At 37.7% G+C, this 23,500-nt stretch overlaps 1 protein-coding gene across 15 annotated transcripts in view; it reads left to right on the forward strand.

Moving 5' to 3' along the window:
* COBLL1 (cordon-bleu WH2 repeat protein like 1) overlaps positions 1–23,500 on the forward strand; it is an 87,790-nt gene that overhangs the window by 25,318 nt on the left and 38,972 nt on the right. The window contains exon 1 of one of the 15 annotated variants that reach the window (XM_080399093.1): positions 1,721–10,235. The exons of 13 other annotated variants lie outside the window; for them this stretch is intronic. In XM_080399093.1, coding sequence (XP_080255219.1) covers positions 10,102–10,235 — 134 coding nt within the window. In that variant the 5' untranslated portion in view covers positions 1,721–10,101. Of the gene's footprint in view, positions 1–1,720; positions 10,236–12,206; positions 19,148–23,500 lie in introns of those variants that run through there. One more of the 15 variants, XM_080399087.1, reaches the window with a different exon arrangement.

Consider the following 23,500-nt stretch of genomic DNA (forward strand, 5'->3'; position numbering starts at 1 on the left):
TCTAATGTGTGTAGGCTTTGTCTGATGAGCAGATGCTTACATCCACGTTTGTGTCCCAATTGCAGAAGTTACATGTGGCCTTTTCTAGAAAGTGAGTATTTCTTTTTCTGAGTTTCATATATCTTGCTTGTAAACAGTAAGTAGAGGCATGTGAATGTGGGCTCTGAGCTCTTCCAGAATCTTAAAGCCAGCAGTAGAAATATCTGGTGCCACAGTCCGTACCTGTAGACTGTACTGTTTGTTATGTGGGGTTGGAAAGTCTCACATAGTGAGAATTAAAAATGGATTTCTTTTTCCAGTGTGGGAGAAGGATTTCCATTCTTTGGCAAGTGTTGCTCTTTTTTAATTATTTTAATCTGAATGCAGTGTCTAAGCAAAATGTTGAACAAAAGGCTTTAAAATAAACAGTTAAAATGCTGTACTTTATTTTTATAAAACAGTTTTGAGTGGTTTAATGCTTGCAATTAAAAAGATGCTTTTGGAAGCCTGGATTTCTAGGTAGTAGCAACTAAAGTTAGAAGATGTGGATATGAGGGAAAGTCACAGAGACATTTTCAATTACTTGTCTTTAATTAGGAAGCTTGTTTGCTGCTTCTGCCACACATCAGGTTTCTGTAGTATTGGGCAAGTGTAAACTAAAGTGTCAGTGATTTGAGGTAGTTATTGCAGAATCTCTTCAGGCTGCTGTAAACTGCAATGGAAGGAACAAGTTCATGTACTTTAGATCTTGGGTTTTGTTCAGTGGGTGTTTTTTCAAATGACTCAAATGTAAGTCACAGACAATTCTGATTACTCTTTATTAAAACAGAAAACAGAATACAAAAGCGTACACATACATGTACATTCTTGTGTATCACAGGTCCTGGCTTGAGTCCTTCCTTTGTTAGAATTTGGGCTAGCAAAATGCCTCACTTCATACCCTAGATCACAAAAAGACTGCAGTTTTATTTTAAGAAAATGCATTTAAAACATTGCACTTGGTGTGATTCAAGTTCTGGTAAGACTTCAGTGTTGTGAATAAAAGCCTTTTGGTGTCTGTGATGGCACCTCATTTCATTGGGAAAGAAAATCTGTACTTGCTGTTGTGAAAGTGAAATTCATGACCTTGCTGTATGCTCTTCCATGTCTTTTTAATAGGTACCTTTATGTATATCTTTCTTTATAAAAATATTTAAACAGTTGTCACATGAGCTCATCTATAAAACTGTCTTATCTTTAGGAAGCTTTATGAAAAGATGCTTTCTGATTTTTATGGACAATCCACAAGGGGAGGGGAAAAAAAACAAAACAAAAAATCCCCCCCCCAGTGTTGATATATGCTATTCCTTCAGTTCTTTGATACGCTAACTGGGACTGTTTGATAGAAAAAAAATATATGGCAGAAATAGCCACCTAAAATAACTGTTTGTCTTTCTGTTGAAGGCTTGCAGAGTTTACAGGGTTAAAGTAGAACACTGAAACATAAAAACTTGGTGTATTGTATGCCTAAGTTTAGAAGTAGATAATATTGGCTAAGCAGGCCAAAAGTTCTGTGGCTGGTATATTGCTCTACAATAATGTAATGTGATTTTAGCTGCCCATCAAGAAAACATTTGTGAACTTGCTATGGCATAGGAGGCCTCTTACTGTATATGTCAATATTTTCCTTTTTCTCCCCCCCCTCCCTTTTTTTTTTTTTTTTTCTTTTTTGTCCAGCAGAACTCAGCTTTGTGGAACTGTGCTGTTGGCATTTCTTCTTTCCTCCTGCTTTCATTCATTTTGTTCTTTGTAAGCTTTCTCATTTGATAGGATTTCAGTATTTGCACTCCATACAAATAGAAGTGTTTGAATACTTATATCACCTTTTCTTTAATCTTTTCGGAGTCAGCAGAAAATAAAGCTGACAGTCCTGCTCTGCAAAGAGCTTATAAGAACTTGGGATGTTTTAACATACAACATATTGTTAAGCATCTGTTTTGTACTGTTGCACAGAGGAGATGGTCTGTACAAGTAGCATATAGCACTGTGTGATGAGCTGTACACCCATGCAGTATAGGGTGTTGTACCTAGTTTCTAGAATATCTGGTTCATCTAGTAGCAATTTCAAGGAGTCTATCAGCTTCTGTTGTGGTAGCACAAGGAAGGTTTCCACATTCAGGTAGGTGTTCCAGCAAAATATTAGAATGGTGGAAGATGAAACGTGAGCTCGATAAATTTTTGCTGATGTAAAATATGGATTTTTTTTCCCTACATGATAGCTCATGGCAAGAGCATTTTTCTAGGATTAGACTGGAATATAAAATAAAATGTAAAAATAAAAAAGTAAATTCCCCATTACTAGAACATCTGTAATAGAGATTGAGTATGACTAGAACAATTGCACTTCTGAATATTACTCTAGGGTTATGGTTTGAAGCAGACAAAACTGAACTTGAGCCTTTTCTTTTTTAATTTTAAATCATAATGGTGCAAATAGCACTTTCAGGGTGCTAACCTGTTAAGTTTCATCGTCTTGGAGATATTTTAAACTGTTTTGTTAATGGTACCATACCATCTCTGCTATATTGAGAACGGAGCCTGTATTTTGGAAGACATTTTCTTCTCTTTTCTTCAACATTATTTGAGCTTTCTTCTTTAGAATGCTAGAAAGAAATCCCAAACAAGCTTCCCCTTCCAGAAGTTGGTGTGGTACACTCCCAGTTTAGTTGTCTGTGATACTGATTCCAAAGATAGGTGCTTATTTGAATTAAGAAGTTTGTGTGCGTGCCTATTATGTAAGAAGGAACACTCTTATTTTTCTTCCTCATTCCTGTCTTATGGGTAGTAGGGTACCTGAGGCATGTTCTTTCCCACATGCCATCTTTGCAACCGTGAACTATTGCTGCCCAGATGACGTCTTACCCCTTTGGAACACAGGCCCTCCTGTAAATAAATTTCAGTGCCTGTAAAAGAAACTTAGGTCTAAATAATTTGATATAATCATTAAAAAGGAGGGTTTTTCATTACAAATTTTAGTATTGATCCCAGTGTGATTAACTGTATAATTTTTCCATTGTCTCATGTTTACTTCACTTTGAGGAAGTACCCGAAACTTGCATGACAAAGTTATAACTGTAGAATAATGTTTGCTTTTGTTCTTTTTTCTATTGTTTTGGGTTTTTTTTTCTTTCTTTGTAATTTATCATCTGATAAGCACAGGAACTCAAAAGATGGAGAACGCCGCCACTTACATAGTTCTGAAGAGCAGAGTGGGGGAGTGCTGGATGAAGCAAACACAAGGTGTCCTTGCTTCACAAACTGTTTAGCATTGAAATATTGCAATTATTTTTAACTTTTCATTTTAGGAGAAGAGTGAGTGTTACTGAACTTGAACAGAGGTACAGATTTCTAAAAACAGGATTATACTACGTGTAAACATTCAGAACAATGTAGTCTTAAACCTCCATCTGAAGTCCTTATAGCAACAGTGTCATAAAAAGATCCATCCAAGTACAGTCTATTCAGTAAAGGAATGGATGTGATTATGAAAACTTGTATGTGAAAGTGGATCTGAGAGTTTCCAAATTAAAGCATGGGATTTTCCACAAGAAAATCATTGTGGGAGCTTTATTTTCTCTGTCATTTTTAAATTTTTTATTAACTTCCTAGGCCTCTGAGTGTTTTTTAAGGAAGCACAGTAACTGTTTGGAGCTGTAGTTCTCGGATCTCCAAGAGCACTGTGTGTGTTTTTTGCTTGTCTGTTTTTGGGTACATTTGATTGTGGAATCCCATAGTGACATTTTAGTGTTCCAGAAAGTCTTTGTTGTGCGCAGCTACTGCTTCCGCTGGTTAAGGAAGATAATACTGTTTCAGTTCTCCTTAATGTTGTATAAATAAATTAAGAAGAAATGGGAGGGCTCCAGAAACTTACAGAATAGTCATAATAATCATGTGTTTGTTAAATAATAAGGTGTTTGTTAGAAAATCCGAATTCTGTTCCCCTGCGGTTCTCTGTCGTAAGTGATTTTGAGGGCTTAAAAGCTACTTTTGGCATTACAATTTTTAAATTGTTGTATGCGGTCCCTTTTTAACTATGTAACTTCAGTCACAGGTCAAGTTCTCCACATTATGCTCCTCTTTCGTGATGGCTTGGCAGTAGCTGTCCTCTTTTCAACCTCTAGCACTGCAAAAAAGCGGTATGGTTGTTTCCCTTGGTCTGTGCCTGGTAACCTGCTATGTTCTTGCTTGTACCGGAGTGCTGCGTTTTCTCGGTGTCGATTTTTGGTGATGGCAGTTAAAGAAAAAACCCAACAATAATATTCGGTAGTTTTGGGGACCTGGTTCTGCCATGCTACCGGTTTCCTTGTGCCATAGCACCATATGGGTATCGGTTACGGGGCGTGGGTAGGGCTTTGTGCCGCAGCGGGAGTCTTGCAGCATGTGGTGCCATCAGTTAGTAACCAGCGTGTGGATTGCTAAACCCCAGAGGGCTTTTAGCTGTGAATACCACATCCTTCACTACTATTTTAATCATACTGTTTAATTTACAGTTAATGTGATGTCTGTGTTAAAGCAGCAGCTTCGTTTACAGAAATAATCGGAGTACAAGATTTGTGGTGATTCTTTTTTTTTCTTTTCTTTTTTTCTCTTTCTAGATCCCAGATTTAGCGATACCTTGGTGTGCTGCTAAGCATACGTCTTATTTGAAGCTTTTGTGGAGGACTATAAACTGGGATTAAAAAAACCCCAGGAATTATTTAAGCATTAACTGATGATATTATAATAACTTTGTAGCAATAGGCCAAGAGTTGTTGATCCTAGCTTTTCTGTAGTGTTCCATGTAATGCATGTTTGAAGAATTCTGTAAGTGTAAGTTAGTATGTCTAAAATAAAACAAGCTGAAACTTCCCAGAGGCAGCTGAATTAGGCCTGTTCATGGCTTTCCTGCCTACACACTCCACTAAATAAAATAATTCAGTTGTTCCACAAACAGAGGGAGGGTTATAAAGGTAGCTTTACTGTGACATCAGATCTTTCTGGAGAGCTTTCCCAGAAATGTGAATATAGTAATTATATGATTAAACAATAAGGAAACTTTTTGGGTTGTGCACTTCCTCAGGCTGTTAACCTAACCACTAATTAACCAACAGGAAATTCCAGACCTGAAAGTTTCATTATTGCTATGCTAAACTGTGAAAATATAAGTGTGCTAATGAGGATTTCATTATAGCCATCTGTAGCTTGTTTTTAAATTGTGTCAAAGCCGGAAAAACATAATATACCATCTGTTACCTAGCCATATCAAGCTGACATGAAAAATATTAGAAAAAAAAAAATAATCCCCCTGTTGGTAACCTCATTTGTCTCTTATTTCTTGTATTTTATTTGTGGCAACCATGAGTGCCATGGCAGTACTACAACCATAGTAATGTGTTTCTTACCCCTTAAAGGATGTATTTTGTTTAGTTTCCAATGTCTATGTTGTAATTTCAATATTTGGGGAGATAGAGGTGTTAACTTCCCAAAATGGTACTTTCTGGGCAATTAAGACCCCTCAGTTTCAGTGTCATATTCTCAAATATGTCTGAATTGCCAGAAATCAGCAGCTGAGGGTTGTCTTGCCATTTACAGTTCTTTTTGGCTTTAAGTATATAAAAACTTCTGGATTAGTATTCTCTCTTTCTCCAAATAGTGAATGTGAATTGAAGCATCTTGCTTTCATCAGACGCTGGAGGTTTTGCTGCTCCTTTTACCTTAACCCTTGTGTTACTCTATGGAGCTTAATCCATACAGAATTTTTTAAGTCTCTTGATTTGGTTCTCTTTGACCTTAAAAAGGAGGGAAGTTGTAATGTATTACACGCATGTGCCAAGAACTATTATGGATTCTTAATTGTCAGATGTTTGTAGTTATAATGCAAGTCGAGCCTTAGGTGAGGAGGAGATGGTGGTCGTGTGGAAAAAGTTACAAAACCTGCTCTTGGGAAGAAGGCTGGCATAGAAGAAAATACTAAAACAGCTGTGGGGCAGTGGGGCAAATCTTTAGCAGCTGACATGAAATATGACTAGGTAAGATCATAAAAGTGCTAATGTTTGTATATTACCTGTTGTGCTGAGAAGAGAAAGCAGTGGTCTGTGATGTGAAAATGAGGATGAAAGGTGGTAATTGAGATAGCAAGGTGGAGAGGTCTCGCAGCAGTTTAAGGGAAGTCACGCTGTGGACAGGCAGCCCAAAAGGTGGGCTTGTCCTTTTGTCCCCAAAAGTTTTCTGAGTAGGCACTCTCTTTCTGTACTGAATTTGCACAGCAGCTAGGACAGCTTTGGTGGGGGCTCTTAAGAACTACCTCAGTATTCAAGATAAGCTATATGTTTGGTGGCTGAACTTACAAAGTCTGGTTTTCTGCAGATTGTGATGCAACAAGCACACTTAGAATAAAATGAGGAACTCTGATATATCAGTATATCTACAGTGTAAATGTCTTAATGCTGTAAAAATAGAAAAAGAATCTAAGTGCTGTGCTGACTAACTGAATGAGGAAAAGTCAGCTGGCAGTCTTCCTGGTCCTTCAAAAGCTTTTGCTAGTCTCTAACCTAAAGCCTTGTAGGAAAATTGAAGAAACATGACATAAGATGGTAGACCTTGCATAGCTAAATAATTTGCCCCAAAATAAGAACCAGAGGTATGGGAAACTGCCTACTATGAAAGTGAGGGAGGCCACCTTGGAGTTCCACAGGGATCTATGCTGGAACTCATAGTTCAACATGTTAATAATCTAAAAAAGCAGCTGAATGACAGTTTGGTGACAGTAAACATTTATTATACATAGTAATGCGAGGAGACATGACTCTGAAGACTTGCAGAAGGATTTTGCAAAAATGAACAGATAATAAAATGATACTAAATTCACTTTAGATAAATTTAATACAAATCAGTTTGCCATGTGTATTAGTAAAGGAACAGAGAAGAAAAGAGAGAAAACATGATTAGGTCACTGCATCTAAATCTATAATGACAATACAGCACGCAGTTCTGGTCTGTCATGTCCAAAAGGAAATAGTAGAACCAGAGAAGGTTCAGAGAGGGTTGACAGGGATGGTCAAAGGTGTGATAGAGTTTCCATATAAAGGACATAACAACGTGGGCTCTTGGCTCATGTTCTTACGTTTGCCATTTGTACATGTACCAGTTTGTTGTGTTCTAGCCATTCCAAGTAAGTAAAAGGAGAACATACAACAGAATTGTCTAATGTTGCTGCATAAAATCCTCAAACCAAATGTTAAATAATGGAAAAATAATTGCCTGCCTTAATGTTGAGTGATTATACAATCGATAACCAACTTTTGTTGTTGATGTGTGACTTGCATAAGAAAAACAAGTTCTTGGTCTGCTTCCAAGCCATTTGGAAGCCTCTTGTCTATGCTCTCTTCTCCAGTTCTTTTTGATAGAACGAAAACTATTTGCCTTTCCCTGGAGACTTGAATGTGTTGATCCATCACAGATAAGATGTCATCTCCGTAGGTACAAAGGAACTGAAGAAAAGGAGTATTTAATAAAGCAGCAATTTAATCTGGAAGAGTGCCTATTTTTAGTCTAGTAATCCAGGTTTCCTGCTATTATTGCTGCTTTCAGACTTTAGTTTCTCATGGATATTATTTTTTTTTTTAAATAATTACTGTTTCAGGGTTAGATTAAATATGAGATAGTTTTAAAAAATAGTCTTTTGTTTGAACCTATTGTCTCTATTGTTATAAAGAGCTCCCAACTTTACAGATGTGTCCATATTGGGGATTTTTAAAAAACAGATAGTAACTCTGACCAGCTTTTCCATATGCAGATAATGGATACATACCTGTTGAGTTCTAACAGCCTATTGGGCTTTTAGAGTTTGGTGGGTGTTTTGTTTTTTTTTTCCTGCAATGCAGAAATACTTGATGCTCTGAGTAATCACAGACAAGTGAGTCTGAAAGTATTAAAGATCTAAAAATGAATATTGGGAAGCTTTTGTTTTACTGCCCTCACTAGTATGTAAATCTTCGTATCCTTTTGGTCTTGGAAACAATTCTGTGAATTAAAGAGCATGAAACCTCTGTACTAAAAATGTGACCTATACAGGGACCTTTTTAGAAAGTGTTTTGCATTTATCACTATATTGGCAATGTGTCTGGCAAAATTAAATTGTTTACTTCTTTTAAAACATACACACAAGAAATAAAAGAAATTCCATGTTTATGATCTGTTCACATGCATTCCACTTTGCTGCTGATACTAGTCAGTTGATGATTCCTTTTTAGGGAATGTTTGCTAATACAGCAATGCCAAGATGAGTAATTTAAGTAGATGCATTATGGAAAAACGAGAAGCATTTTAATATGCTAATCCTAAAGAAATTCTAACAGAACATTTTAATTCCATTCCCTTCGATGCTGCATTGGTAGGTTTGTTTTTTTTTTTCCTCCAATGCCCTGTCTAAGCTCTCATCCCACCCCATCTTTTAAAACTCCACATTTTATGTTTCACAAGTTTTCTAGGAAGTTACAAAAAAGAATAAAATAGTAGTAGCCTATGTTGAGTGATATCGGTGGGGGGAAAAAGTAACCTCTGTAAGATGCAGGGGAAATAGCCAGGTACATACTTGTAGAAATGGAAAACATTTCCTTTCTTGCCTTTCAGGTTATCTGAAGTGTTGGGCACTTGCTTATTGTGGTCAATAGTATCACACTCCATTGGTGACTCTCTGAATGAAAAGCACATGATTTTTCAACAGTGATAAAATTACTGCTTAATATGTGAAAGCCATAAGAAGGGAATTGTAAGTAGATAGTGTGTAAGATTTATTACCTCAAGATACCAGGAGGACAAAAAATAAATCAGATATTTTATTATTGTGACTATAAGTTGATTATTTCTAGCTACAGCCCTTAGACCCAGATAGTAATTAATGCTTCCAAGTGGAATTCCTGAATGTTTTGTCCTGTTCAGGACACACTAGCCATAGGGAATGTGTTGGTATTTTAGACAACATTGATACCCTGTCTGCACTGAAACTTTTATTACTGGTGGTCTAGTCCTGCAAGCTTGGCTGCATCTGTGTTATGGCTGTCTCCAGCTTTTTAAGCAATTGAAATTGCTTCAAGGATTTCTGTGCTTTGTATTGTTAACTTGGAGTTTGGTCGCAGAGTGCAGTTGACTTGGAACACAACCAACTGATCTGATGGTTTCATTCAGCCTTGTGTTAGGTAAAACAAGACTTAGATTCCTGACTTGTCTGACATAATGGGGGATGAATGCTGGTGACAAGACTTCTCAGGTAAGAGAGGCTAGATAAGGAATGGTCAGTAACTTCCCTCAGCACACGCACACTCGTGCAGGTGTTACTCTCTCACTGAAGTGGTCACCAAGCCACTTTGAAATACTGTGCCCTGATCCCAATCCAGAAGCAACATTTACCAGTGATAGAGTCCTGCAGGTTGTTGCTGTTGATGGTAGTGCGTTAACTGCATCCCTTCTCGGTCCCTGAGCAGACTTAATTGTAAGCAGGCCTCCCGTGACTGTATGCGTTAGGTTTGACTTTGGGAAGAGGTAACTGAAGTGAGAATTGCTTTTAAGCAGCTTCTGTTTTTAATTGACAGTGAGGTCAAGCTTCTATAAATTACCCTACTTTCAACCACTGCTAAGTTGTTTTTTTGTTTTCTGGATAGCATAAATACTGTACTTTTGTTTGTGAAATTGATTTGTCAGGATCTTAAGCTTCAATAATTTTGTAGGTAGTACTGATGATCAAATTAACTGGATGTAAGTGGGAGTTTGCCTCTGCTATTCCACTGCTCACTAAACTTTGCCTTCCTGAACTGTTTAGCCGGGTGCCTTACAGACAGAGAAATAGGGAAGGCTAAAAAGCACCAAGGGAAGGAAGAGTGCTAATTCTAAAACTTCCCATTTGAAGTTGTTTTGCAAAAATGAGTGCAGAATACAGGATTGGTTTCTTTGTATGGTATAAAGCCACAGAAGACATAACAAAGCTACTTAATACTCTTTTGAATTGGCTGAAGTAGGTATGTCAGGATTAAGGGCTATACAAATCTCTAGATGTACTCTGTAGGCTGTTTGGTCAGGTGGTGGGATTATAAATAGGTAGGCTTACTGATGTCACCAGCAGCAGAAGGGAACAACAGTGAGCTTGCCATGCACACGCACGCTCCATCCCTTCTACCTACATATGCTATTGAGAGAAATTCACTTGATTTTAATGGAGAAGAAAAACCTGTGTTATTTTGGAGGTAAGCAGAAAAGTAGTGTAATCAGTTGTAGCTGTTCTTCCCTCTCCTTGTGTGGATGATCAGCAGAATGGCTGCAGAGCAATACTTGTGTAGGTATAACACAATAACAATAATTTTGTTTGCTATATGTGGATAAAACTTTGACCCGCAGAACTGTTTTGGTTGCTGTACATGGGATTCTGGATGCGTTTGTTGATGTGAAGTGACACATATTTTACAAGACTAAGAATGCAGATGTTGGTGTTTACACAGCGTTTCCTTGCTGCTCTGGTTGAACTTAGGGTCCTAACACCTGCTGTGAGGAAAAATATTTACCAATAATTACATATCTGCAGCAGCATTTAAGTCATTGTTTTTTGAAGAAAGGGAGAATTTGGGTGTAAGGCAGAACATAAATTGTCAGAACTCATAGGCCTGCAAAAAGAAGGAAGAATTAATGTCTGTTGTCCTGTTTTCAGGTAAAGTATGTAATTTTTGTACACCAAGGTATGAAGGCTTTTTTTTTAATCCCATTTCTGGCTCAAAGATGAGGATGTATAAAGACCTAAAAATTTATCACTGCAGATGGACTACTGAAATTTCAGTGGTGCATTTCTGAGTATAGAGGCTGTTGCATGTTTCATTTTGAGTTGATGATGGGGGGCCTAGAAGCTCAAATGAGGTTACTGAGATTATTTTAAATGAGAAATGTTGTTATTTCATGCAGACTGTAAGGCTTTTCCGACTTTGTCTTTCATCTGATTTTGATCTAAAATTTTGCTTGGAAAAGAAACATTACTTGTTTGTAATAACCTGTAAAAGTCAACGCCTTTGATGTTTAATGTAGTAGAGTCCTTGCTGTGTATTCTGTGTATTTCTTGAATATTATATATCACTTTTTATCATGGAAAGCATTTAATCAAATTGGTAGTACCTAAACAGACTAAATCCCTGAATAGCAGCAGAATGCCAAGATGCACTTTGCTTACAGTAACAAAGAAGGAATTTAAGAAATCTTGTTCAGTTGTACTTCTTGTAAAAGTCAGTAATTTCTGGCACTGAATTGTATGTTAATATATGTTAACAACTCAGCAGGGAAAAATACCGGGTGTAAACCTGTGACAGTGAAATTTGAAAAGGGTGGGGGGGGTGAATACAGGAGCGAAGTGCAGCAGTTACAGCAAATGATTCATCAGCATAGTTGTAGAGGAGTTTCTCTACGTTCCCCAGAGCAGACTGCTGCTGATGATTATAATCACTATAAAGGTTGGTAAGAAGTATGCTTTTCCCTTTCCTAAAGAATTTTTTCCTACTTTATAGTTAATGCTGAAGTCCTGTACCCTTTTTTTCAGAAAGAGCAGAGGCTTTCTGATGGAAGTAATGGGTCATCCAGAATAGCTCTTGTGTTAGAACCATCATGCAGGGAGCCAGCTTTCTTTGAAGGAGTATCTTCTTTCTTCCTTGCCTGTTGCAAGAATCCAGTAAGAAATGAGTCTAGGGGATGTAGAGTGTGCAGAAGAAAGTGGAGAAGGGGGCTAAGAATAGCTCTTGTATGTAGAGGGGGATGAGTTTGGGGAGGAAGCAGCATCCATTTGGGGCCCTGAACTGGCAGCCAGTGGGGGAGCTGAAGTAGGTAGGACAAAGGGCAGGGAGCTTCCACTACCGGCGAGAGCAGAGGTGCTTGTGATAACTGCTGGTTGTCTTACGCTGTGAAGAGAGCTCGCATAGAACTTCTGGCTGTGCTCTGTACCCATCGCCCCTCACACAGTGCATAAGATACCAGGCTTGGGCTCCAGCACGGTGCTGACATGTGAGGAGGTACCAAATGTGACCCTGTTCCTGAAGGTACGAGGATTTCCCACTTTGGTTTCTGAGGAGGATGCAGGGAGGGGAGTGGGTGTTGAGGAAGAAGCTGTGAAAGATGAGCAGGAGAATCCGGTGGCACGTAGGTACACAAAGCATTTGCTCTTAGTTCTGGAAGAAGTGTTAGCTTGAGATGCTCAGTGCTTTTGTTGGGGGAACTAAAGCTACGTTGGTCGTACTCCAGGAGAAACCTCTTTATTACATTTTGGCTTTCAGGATATTGGCTGCCAAGATGCCTCTCTTGCAATCTAGTAATATAAATGCTTGATTTAGTACAATTTCTTAGCCTGAACTTTTTCTCTTTCATTTTCTGTCCTGTAATGATCTAGGGTACATTATTTGCTGATGTAGTTGTGTAGGAATTCTCTGTCCATTCTTCATGTGTCACACAGCATCTGTGTGCATATATATAATTTATTTTTTAAGCTTCTTGTTCAGGATGGGAAAATTCAGTGCTTCCCATTCCCTTCCAGTGCTTAATGTCGTGTCTGTTCTCCAATTTACTAAACCCTTCTATTTCTTGGTTATGCAAACATACAAAACATTTTGAAGTGTTACCCAACTAGGTAGCTAAAGGACGTAACTGCAAAGAGCAAACTCCGAGTGGCTGAAGAGCTTTCTACAAGGGAAAAAGCTTGTTCTGTTCCAGACACCTGCGTGAAAAACAGAGATTAGCTGCAGTGCTCTCCAAACTTACCTTGCTGCGCTTGTCTCAATTATTATTCCTGTATCTGAATCTTGAGTTGGGAAAGGGAACTGCTGCAGTTGAACTCAACCTTCTATAGCAGCTTAAAGGAAGAGAGAGCGAAGTTTGTCTTCCCTGTTGTTACTGCAGAGCTTCCTAGCTGCAGTCCTGCATTATTTTATCTATTATCTACCCACACCAACACCCACATACCTATATTTGAGGTATGTGTGTATGTGAGGAAAACGGGAAGGGTCTTTCCTGGCTGCAGGGGTACTGAGTGGCTCTACTTTTATTTTTCTTACCTTTCCCAACCTATAAATGCATCCAGTGCCTGCCTCCAGTGTTACATCTGAAAAATGATTTTGGATAGGAGAGAAAAGCAGCAGCAGAAAAGCTTGGATAAATTGCCAATTCTGACCTCTACTGATGTTCAAAATAGAGCTGAAAAAGCCATGAGCAGAGTCAGGTGTTTCATCTGCAGGCTTTGAAAAGATGGTGGTGTTACACCTGCTTTCATGACTAGGAGATAATGGCCAGAAGGGCAGATTCAGATTTTGTTCTGTTTGAGAGCCCTTAATTGAACTTTTCTTACTGGTCATGGGAGAAGAACATCTGTATGAGCATCCTTTTATAGCAGCTCTTGGAAAAAGATTTGAAGGTTTGTTCCTAGTGGAGGTAACATATGTTTGTTTGAGTTTTAAGCATTTGTTAGATTTATTAGTGTATCAAAGGTTAAGCTCCCCCTTCCAGTTCAAGCTGCTCTTTGTTTTCTTTTCCTGTTTATTCAGCCAGTTATATATTACTCAATTACTGTTACAGATTTACTGCTTTCTCTTCCCTGCTGCCTTTCTATCAGGCTATTTTGATAACTGTAAATAAAGGCTAAGCAAGTCATATGAAGTTTTATTAGTTTTGAATGTCATTCAAGTTTTTTGCACCTTCTTTTGGTAGCAAATCTAGATTATTTTTTACATTTTATACTTCGTGAAGAGGTTGCAAATAGCTGTAAGTATCTGCTTACTGCAGAGCTATGTTGCGTGTGGATATGCCAAGCTTCTATTTGTATTTTATGTTAGCTCTATTTACTTCAGAAGTCTATGTTCTTAACCTCCTTAGAAGTAACATCGGTGGAACTGCTTTTCCACTACACCTCTTCTTTTTGTTTGGGTATTTATTTAAAGAGGAAAAAGAAATACTTGCTTTGGCACAACAGAATGTGCTGTAAGGGAACATTTTTATTGGAACATGTTTCTATAATTTCTCAGTAATAATAGTAAACTTTATGCTATTTTGTAGCGTGAAGTATTTTTTATCCTCTGTTGCCTGCTAGGATTCTGAGCTCTTGGCTGTCTTCCTAACAGTGAGGCAATTCTTACGCCTAGAGAGGAACTATGTTTTGTTGAATGGTGTGAGACAGCACCAACTCGGTGGTGCTCTGTGCTCAGAAGCTTGGGTAGTCTTTGGGGTGTTTTAAGTGAGCTGGAAAAGGTCATCGTGATAATAGTTAAGATTTCGCTTTGAAGGGCAATGAATTATTTTTCTAGGAAAGTTTAAAATTTGTATTTGACGTAATTGTTACATGTTTATGCTGGAGTTGGTGCCCTATAATGCTAGGAGGGGCACAATTAAAAACATGCCTGTACTGTACAGATTTGTGTTTACCTTGCCGCTGAATCACCCCTTTCTACTTGTAGTAAGGGAAAAAGTTGCATGAATGATGGCTTGAATACAGTCTGTTTTAAAGACTGCCACTGCCATGGGGACAGACAATCAGACGGGCAAGTGTCTGTTCCAAATGGTCTGGAGGGAACTGAAGGATTCATTTGCTGCTTTCTCGCTTTTAGTGTGAAAAAGACATCCAAAGATTCCATTAAGCTTTCACCTTACTGTCATGGTTACCATCCCAGTCCTGTGATTTATTTCTCGCTAGGATAAGACTTTTTAAAAAATTCTTTTCTTCAGAGCTATGAGGCTAGTTAGGGGGGGGTTTACACATCCCAATGACTAGGAAAAACTTTTCCCTAGGAAGAGTTTTGAAAACATGCCTTGATTCCAGGGATGCCTTATTTTCTTGATCCAATTTATTTATGGAAAGAGAGTGGAAATGCAGGTATTTTACATTTTTTGCTTCGGTTGTAGCAGTCATCTGTATATAGGCAGAAGTAAGAGAACATCTGCATAAGATTTGTTGCTTTCTGGAACCTCACTGAGTAAACCCATGGAGATAATCTTCAAAGATCAATTTATTAATAATCTCATCACCTATAACATTACTACTGGCTTGTGAGGTGGTGTATTAGTTACACAACGTGTTTTTGTGTTGGGAGAGCTGTTTATACCCAGTGCGTTATTTCTAGTACAATCTTACCCGGTATTTTTAAAATATCAGTATTATTTGCAATATTGGTCTCCTTTCAGCCCTGGGAGTCTGTATAGAGAAGTGCACTGTGAAATACTCCATTATCAAAAAAGATTTAGAAGTTGTTCATGCTTGTTCCTCTACCTGGAAATTGAGCTTAAATGTGGTTCTGAACCTTGGGGTTTTTGTACCTAGTGAGCCACCTGCTAGACACAATATCTATACAATATAAACTCAGAATCTCCCTCAATAACTAAGTGAATGAACATATAACCTGAAAGCTCGTATTTCTCTATGGAGCAGCTACAGCAAATATTTTCCCTTTTTGTCCTACATGTATCATAAGCCTGGTTTGAAGGGGTAACCCAAGAGTGGACGGTGCTTGACCACCATTGATCCATACCTTGATGTTAACATCCAGCTGGTGCTTTTATAGTAGAAACAGATAGACGGTGTACCAAACGGTGATACTGATCTAGATATGAAAGCCTAGTATCAAGGCTGGTAGGCATGTTACATAGATGTTATGAGGCTGGTACATTAAGTACTTGGGCTGCTTAATGTTAAGGAAAAATATCAGAATACCAGAGTACGTTAAAACTAACTTAAAAGTAACCTTTTTTGCACCACTTCTGGCAACCCAAATTTTGTGTAGAAGTCTGTATGCCTGGTAATAACTTAGTCAAAGTGAACAGAACGTGACATTTCAACTAGCCAAGATTCAGTTAAAAATCATTATTCTAAGTTCCACAAAAAAGAGGTGCCTTTCATGAGCAACAGCAAACTATTTTTTGAGCACGATATTTAAACATTACCTTGTCATATATTCAGTCAGCTCTAAAAATAAAAACCTAGTAATTTTCAGGAGCTGTAGGGAAATAAATTCAGTGTAAATTCTCATTTATTGAACTGGTATCAGAAATCAGTAGGCCTACTAAATTTTAAAAACCGTAGGTGATTACAAGTTAGAGACTCTGGAAGTCTTCAGATAAATATTAAATGTTTTGATTTATCTTAGTGTAAGAACGCCAGGTGTGGTGAAAAAGCCCCATTAGCAATAAAATTAGATAGTTCTTAGATTAATTTTATGTTTATAGTCCCATTTGGGTCTCTGTTATTACAAAACATCAGCCACAGACCTATGAAAGAAGTTCGGATGTCTGGTTAGAGAGTGGGAAGAAGTGTTTCCAGTTTAGAAACTGCTCATTATGGTCTGCTGATACTTTAAAAACAAAATTGTAAGTCTTCTAATATGTGGAAAAAATCTTAGTGTTTTAGAATAGCTTTTCTGTCATGTACCAGAAGTTGTTTGGTCTTAAGGATTGTGATTAAGAAAACTGTATTGTTTTAAGACCCTCATTAAAAGATGAATGTGGACAGCGGATTAAAGCGTTAGAGAAGAAAGCAACGTACTGCCAGAGGGGTCTCTTTTCTGTGATCCAAATGCAGTTATGTGAAAACAGAGTAATCAGTGTCCAGAGGAAGACACGATATTATCAATTTTGTGATTAATTTTTTTTTTTTTTTGAGATTCTTGGCAAGCAGTGCTGGAATTGAAAACAAAATCTGAATGTGCCATTCAAGACTACCTTCTATGTTTCATTTTATTTTCTTTACATAAGAAAAATTTGGACTGTTTTATGTAAAAAGGGAGGAATAAAGAAGTTTGGTGGTGTATATGTACAGCCATAGATCTTAAGCAAAGATAAAGATTCATACTGTGTGTAATGATTGTATACCTATTTCACATATTACAAAATGGTGAGTCAAAGCTGGGAGTGGTTGTGATGCTTTTGGTGCCTGCCATACTGTGGTACTCGCTTGAGATGAGATGTCTGGACTCTTCAGTTCTGTTTTTACAACAAAGCTACTACAACCATGAAAAAGCGGTCTGTTTTTTTCCCTTTACATTTTCAGTTTTGTTCAGTTCATTTAGTTTGTTTGTTTGGCTTGCTTGGTTTCTCTAGCCTATAGTTTATTTCAAGCTTAGTTCTTGATCTCCGTGGAGGTTGTTGTGATTTGCTTTCCCAGTTTATCTGAGAGTTTTTCCTTGTTCGGATGTTTGTTTGTCTTACTCTCTCAGTGCAAGAACTGAACACACTATGGGCTCCACCAGCAGACAGGAACTTCACCTGAAGAAAGGATATGTATTCACAAATGGCAGCTGCTTAAATTGAACCATTGCATGGGCTTCTGCTGTAAACCCTACACTAAGGGTAGTTTTCAGGAGTTGCCTCAATTCTGTATCTTCATGCCCTCCTCAAGGCGGGAACTCTGGGTCTGAGGAGCAAAGCCTGCTTGTTGACTGTTAGTTCTGTGAGTTTGTCTTCATAGCCTAATGTGCTTAGCAGGTTGTAAAGTGTCTTGATCATTTCACATACCTCTACTGCATGGTGCCCATGGCCTGCTATGGAATGGTCACGGTGTGACTTCTGTTTTGTAGCAGCTTTAGGGCAAACCAGCACTGAGCATCTGGAACTGACAAGAGTGACTGACGAAAACAGAACGAGGAGTGGAGGTGGTGTATTAGTCTCTGAATGGTTTGTTTGATGTTCTTTATCTCAGAGGTTTTCTTTCATTAGGAGGTGCTCTTAAAAGCATACTCTTCTGCAATAATTATTCTCAATTAGATTTGGCTTGCAGTCTTATTTGGAGGAGTATTAGAGATAAAATTGGGACAATGCAACTTTAAAGGTAGCAGAAGGTGAGTAAATTTAGGTACTTCTCATTTCAAGCTCTGATCAGAGGACCTAAGCAGTGAACTGTAATTTGCCAATGGGTATGCCATAACATAAAATGTGTTGTATAGAGCAACTGTATTTTCTCTAAAATGTTGATATGTGCTTGCAGCAACTGTGCACAAACGCCATTGTAGCTAGATGCAGTGTGACATTGTTGACTTTAACTGATTTTGTGCAATGTTTCCACATAATGATGAACAGATAATTTAGGAACATGGGAATTTTCTGCTCTTTGCTAATAGCACACAGGAAAATACAAACTTGTATATTGTAGGATGTGAGCTATTAAGTAAGGTTTTGTTTTTAAATACAGATTTGTAATGAAAATATGTATCTTGTTATACATTACTCCTTGTTAAATTCTGTGTTTTCACTGATCTCTAGATTTGTTTTCCTTTAAGACACTAGATGCCAAATATCAGATCATAGACAGGAAAAAAAGCTTCACATGCATAGAAGATAAATCCTGAGCTCATATGTAGGCTATTTTGCTGCATCAGTGGGTATAGGGGTGGGAAGAGTAGCAGTCCTATTTCTTGAGTATGTTAATTTTGGTCTATCACGAGGTTATGCAGAGTGTCTTTACAACACCTATCTCTGTAGCTACTATAACTACAACTACAACTATAACTACAAAAGCCATATATTCCAGTTCCCAGGCTAAAAGAAAAATACTCCATGCGGAATACATATGTCAATGCTATTGTTAGTATTCAGATTAAGAGCAATAAGGATGAAAATAAGAATGAAAATTGCATTCACTAAAGGAAAGAAAACAAAAATATCCGTGTTTGTACTGCAGATGAAACCGACCTTTCAGACTGGCCCATAAACAATAGACACTTATTTTAAATACTCAGTTTTTCATGTGTTTGATTATGTAATTATAAAGTCCCAGTTTGGGAGCTCTGCCTTGCAAACTAACTTAATGTGGTTTACTGAATATTTATGTCTTAGAAATACTTGCCCTCTATTTTTCTTCTTTTTATTTATTTATTTTTAATATAGAAGTTATCGATACATATGCCCTGAAATATATATAGCTGATTTTTTGAGTGACTTGCCTTGATAACTTCAGTCATTTGCTGGACTATGGTGAGCAGATCAGATAGTAATGCTGCAGGTGTTGTCTCCAAGCTTTTCCCTAGCAAGTAGTGTTTGATTTTGAAGATGTGCAGTGGTGGTGCTATGAAACCATAATCCCTGAAGAAGGAACTGAAGAAACAGGAGGAAAGTTGGTGCTTCCATGGTCTTTGTTTAGTGTAGAAGACAAATTTGTTCTGTGAGTATTAAAGATGAGTATTGGGCTGGGAATGCTTATAGGCGAAATTAGGTTTAAATATTTTTTTATAACTGTTGACCAAAACTGATGTATTATTGTAAACAATGGTAATTATTGTGCTTAATGTGGGTTTGAACCCTTGTTAGCTGTTCCTTGGTTGATTTGCGAGGTTTTCGCTGTGTGCTATAATGGTGTAGCAGCATTACTGTAATAATGGAGAAAGCATTATAATAATTGCTTGGGGTGAGAGGTCAAAGGCAAGAAAGAGCTAGAAGAATTTTATTGCAGTGGCCTTTTTCCTCTTGTGATGTGATCTTAGAAGAACTTGATCCTTTTCTGACTTTGAGAATATAATGAAGTACTGCTCGTACTTTTGGCATACATGATTTTGTAAAGTTTGATACAAAAGAATGTGTAGTTGCTCATTGCGTAAACCAATGCTCTTCATGATGCCATAAGTCAAATTAACAAATAAATCTATCTGTTTTGCAGTAGAAGGTGTATAATGAATTTTTTCAGTACCTGAGAGATGACTGAATTTCAGGTGATGGTTCCTTATGACCTTTGCTGTCCTGGGTGATTGCTATAGAAAACTTGAGAGATGGCGAGGGGACTGTCAAGCAGTCTTTGTATAGTGTCTCATGTAATTGTGTTCAAAATGGGAAGTGTTGTAAACATTAGTATTTCTTGATGCCAAGATTTGAAGAGGTAGATTTTTTTTTTTTTTATGCTGTAGTCTTTGGTTATTTACAAATCTGGCAGATAATTTCCTCTCTTTTTTCTCTCTATTTTTTTTTGGGGGGGGAAAGTGATCCTTATCAAAAGGAAATGCTTGCAATAACTGGAACATCCAGGTCACTGTCAGTTCAAGTATTTCTCATTATTTTAAAGTGTATTTGTCTAGTTACTGATGGTTAAAAATATAATGCTTGTAACTTTCTAACAGGAATTTTTTGAAAATCAAATAAATAGAAGTTTTATTTATTTACTGTGCTGGACCTTTATTTTAAAAAGGGCTTCCACACATTCAGATCTCTGACACTATTATTTCGTTTGGCAAGCAGGAAATATGCTGAGATACAGCAATGACACTATTCTGTAGAAGTGGGATCTGAAGCACATAAAATGTTGACTTCATGGCCTTGCATTTGATTTTAAAAGATGTATTGTTTTTCTTAACAAAATAATGAACTCTTCTACCTGTATTTGGCTGAAAGAATTACTTAATGTCTTTACAGAAACTGTATTTTATCACAAAGACTGGTGGGAATTGCAAGTAGGACTTCAGAAATTTAAATTTCTAAGCAATATAAATCAAATACCTTGGGAACAATATAATCTCACAAGATGAGGGCTAGCTGAAAGTCTTGGTATAAGCAGTGGGCTCCAGGTGCACTATTACAAGGGAAATAAAAACTCTGCCCAGGCTGCACCAGCTTGTGTCTGCTGGACCCTGTGAGAGTTCTGCGGGTGTTCCTTTGGTTGCCTTTTTCAGGGCGAGGAAGAATCAGAGAAGAAAGATTCTATTTACTGCTTTCCTGCTTTGTTTTAAGCAATGGATTAAACAGAAGATGACATTCAGGCTGTTAAAGCGTAATACGTAAGTGAGATTGTTTATCTGGTGATAAACTGTGGGGAGCACATCCCTTCAGCTGAGTTGAGATTGGCAGTTTTAATGCCTGGTGTAGGGAAGGTCAGGCTGGTGATGGGGCTGGACCCTATGGAGATAAGGAATGAGTGAGGACCCGCATTGTATAGGATACTGCAGCACGATCTCCAGAGGAGTTCTTATTATGAGCTGTGGCTTTATTTGGTTACAATTTCTCTTTTAACTCCATGTCAGAGCTAAATAAATTGGACTTTGATTCTCCCTGCAGCTTTCCTGTAGTTCTGTAGTAGCAACGAAAAGAAATAGTATGATTTTGGTTTTTCTAACTCCTCGTAATGTTTACTTTGAAAATTAGAATAGGTCTGCTTAGCTCCTTGCACACCTGGAAGTTATCTGAACATCAAAGGTGCTGTGAACGAGACCATTTACTGAACCTCTTTTTTTCTGATCTCTGAAGTGTTGTTTTTATATGATTAGGAATTTATTCTCTTTGTTATGGTTGTATTCTGTATTGCTAGAAATCATGAGTTTTCTTTGCAGGAGAAAAAACTATCTTAACCACTCTGTCTTTTTGGCAGCTCTCTTGGGTTTGCCAAGTATCTGGTAGAGGTGAAGAGGCAAAAGAGAACTGGGCTTTTGTTTGTTTGTTTGTTCTTTACAATGGATAAGTGTTTGAAATTATGGCATACTCGGAGTTACTTGGATAATGCTGGTTTTATTTTTTGGTGTTTGAATAAAATGCCATGTGGAGGATGCCTTTGTCAGAGAAATCATTTGTGTCATCTTCATGGAGGCCCCAAAATGCAAAAGAGGAGGAGAGGGTTTGTAGGTTAAAACTACCCCTGCAAGTGTATTTCCACTGTCCTGTTGCTTGCTGCTTTTGATTTGCACCTGTAGATGTAATCATGGTAAACCTGGATTTTTCTTGCTGCCTAGTACCAGCTGTGGGGCGCAGGAGGTGCAGGCCTTCTGTGGGAAGACAGAGACACAAACTCAAGAAACAAAAAAGCTGTAAGACCAAATGTAAATACTTTGAGCTCAGAATGAGACATGAGTGAATTGGTAGAAAATGAAGTAGAGACACACACAGCATCTGGAAACAAAATGAATGTATTGGCATCCCTGTTGTTTAATAAGGGTTTGCCAAAAGCTCAGTGTAACTTCTGAGAAAGTATACTTGGAGATTTTTCCTCCTTTGTGGGGGGTGGGAAATGTTAGCATAACTAACCATATAAGAACACCCAGACGTGCTAGAGATGGGCAGGGTGCATAGCTCTGCGGTGGTGTGTGTGGGGATTCAGCTGACCTCACTAGCAGACTGACCCCACGTGTTGCGTGTTCTTTGTAAGTACATGCAACCTCAGCTATTTAGCTGTTGCACATGAGTGTTGACAGGAGTATTTTATTGGTTCTAGCTCTCTACAGTGTAAGTTAGTGTACAAATAGAGCTGCATTTTATTGATGTGGACCATGCACGTATTGCCGTGTGTGATTAAGCACTCACCAATGATTATGGAGCTCCAGCAATGAAATTGCAGTCAGCTGCTTAATGGAAAGTAGAGGCCACTGGCATTTGCAAACAAATCTCTGTGGCATGTACTCTGCAAAGATTAAAATCTGAATTCAGACCTGATAAATATCTTTTAACAGTTGTTTGAAATCACTTAAAGATATAAGAATGAGTAAAAAAGGGAAAAAGCAGTAGTGACTCACTTTGGGTTTAGATTTTTTTTTTTTATTAATGTCATAGGGTAAGGATTTTTTTGTTGTGGGTTTGGTTTTGTTTGTTTGGTTTTTTTTTAAGGTTTTATTGATGCTTTGTATTGGCTAATAGTTCTTTCTGGTAGTTATATGAAAGCTAAAAATCACACAGAAAAAACCCAAATGAGGGAGGAGTAAAAAGTTTGATTCATACATTTTGCAATGTTCATGTAACCCAGAAACAACCCAACCAAGCTGCTGTAGAGACAAAAGTTAGATTTGCAGCTAAGGCCATACATCTTGAATTGTATGCAGAATGCACCAAAAACCTAATTTAAAACATTCACAGAGAGGAGGTATCAATTTTGATGGCAAATTCTCATTCAGTGTGTGTGGAGGTCTGTGAGCACTCTCGATCAGTCTGAGAGGCTGTGAATAGTTAATTATTCAGCTCGGAGTTCTGAAGTTCAAAACTCTAAGCACTTTCAGCAACAGATCGGTCATGTGAAGTCTCATTACACAGTCGTCTTTTGCAGTGCTGCTCTGGACCTTGTTTGCTCCTCATTGTGAGTGACTTTAAACTTTATTTTCCCAGGGAAGATGTGTGTTTCGAATTGTTAGATCTAATTGTTGTTCTAATTGCTAGATCTTTTGTTTCAATTCTGTAGGACAATTATAGAAGTTAATTTATTTTGTTACATTTAAAGTAAACAGACTTTGGTACAGCTCCAGAATCTAAATTGCCAGCGTATTTTTTGAACCTTTGTGCATTACGTTTGAAATGTATTTTGAATTTTGGTGAATGTGGTTCCATTCAAGCCTTTTAAAAGAATGTATAAAAAATTTAAAAGTTCTCATGAGGTAATGTGTCTCTGTGGTGTGGTTTTGGTTTTGTTTCTAATACTGAAATTCTTAATAATAGTAGCTATTCGTTGTGGCAATATCAGTGAATTGTGTAAAGTTATTTGAGTAAGAGGGAATGCCGGACTATATGTTGTACGAAGTGATAGTCCTGCCTTCAGATTTTACTGTAACATAAACAT

This window comes from Falco punctatus, assembly GCF_963210335.1.
Source record: "Falco punctatus genome assembly, chromosome: 8".
In the NCBI taxonomy this organism is placed as follows: domain Eukaryota; kingdom Metazoa; phylum Chordata; class Aves; order Falconiformes; family Falconidae; genus Falco; species Falco punctatus.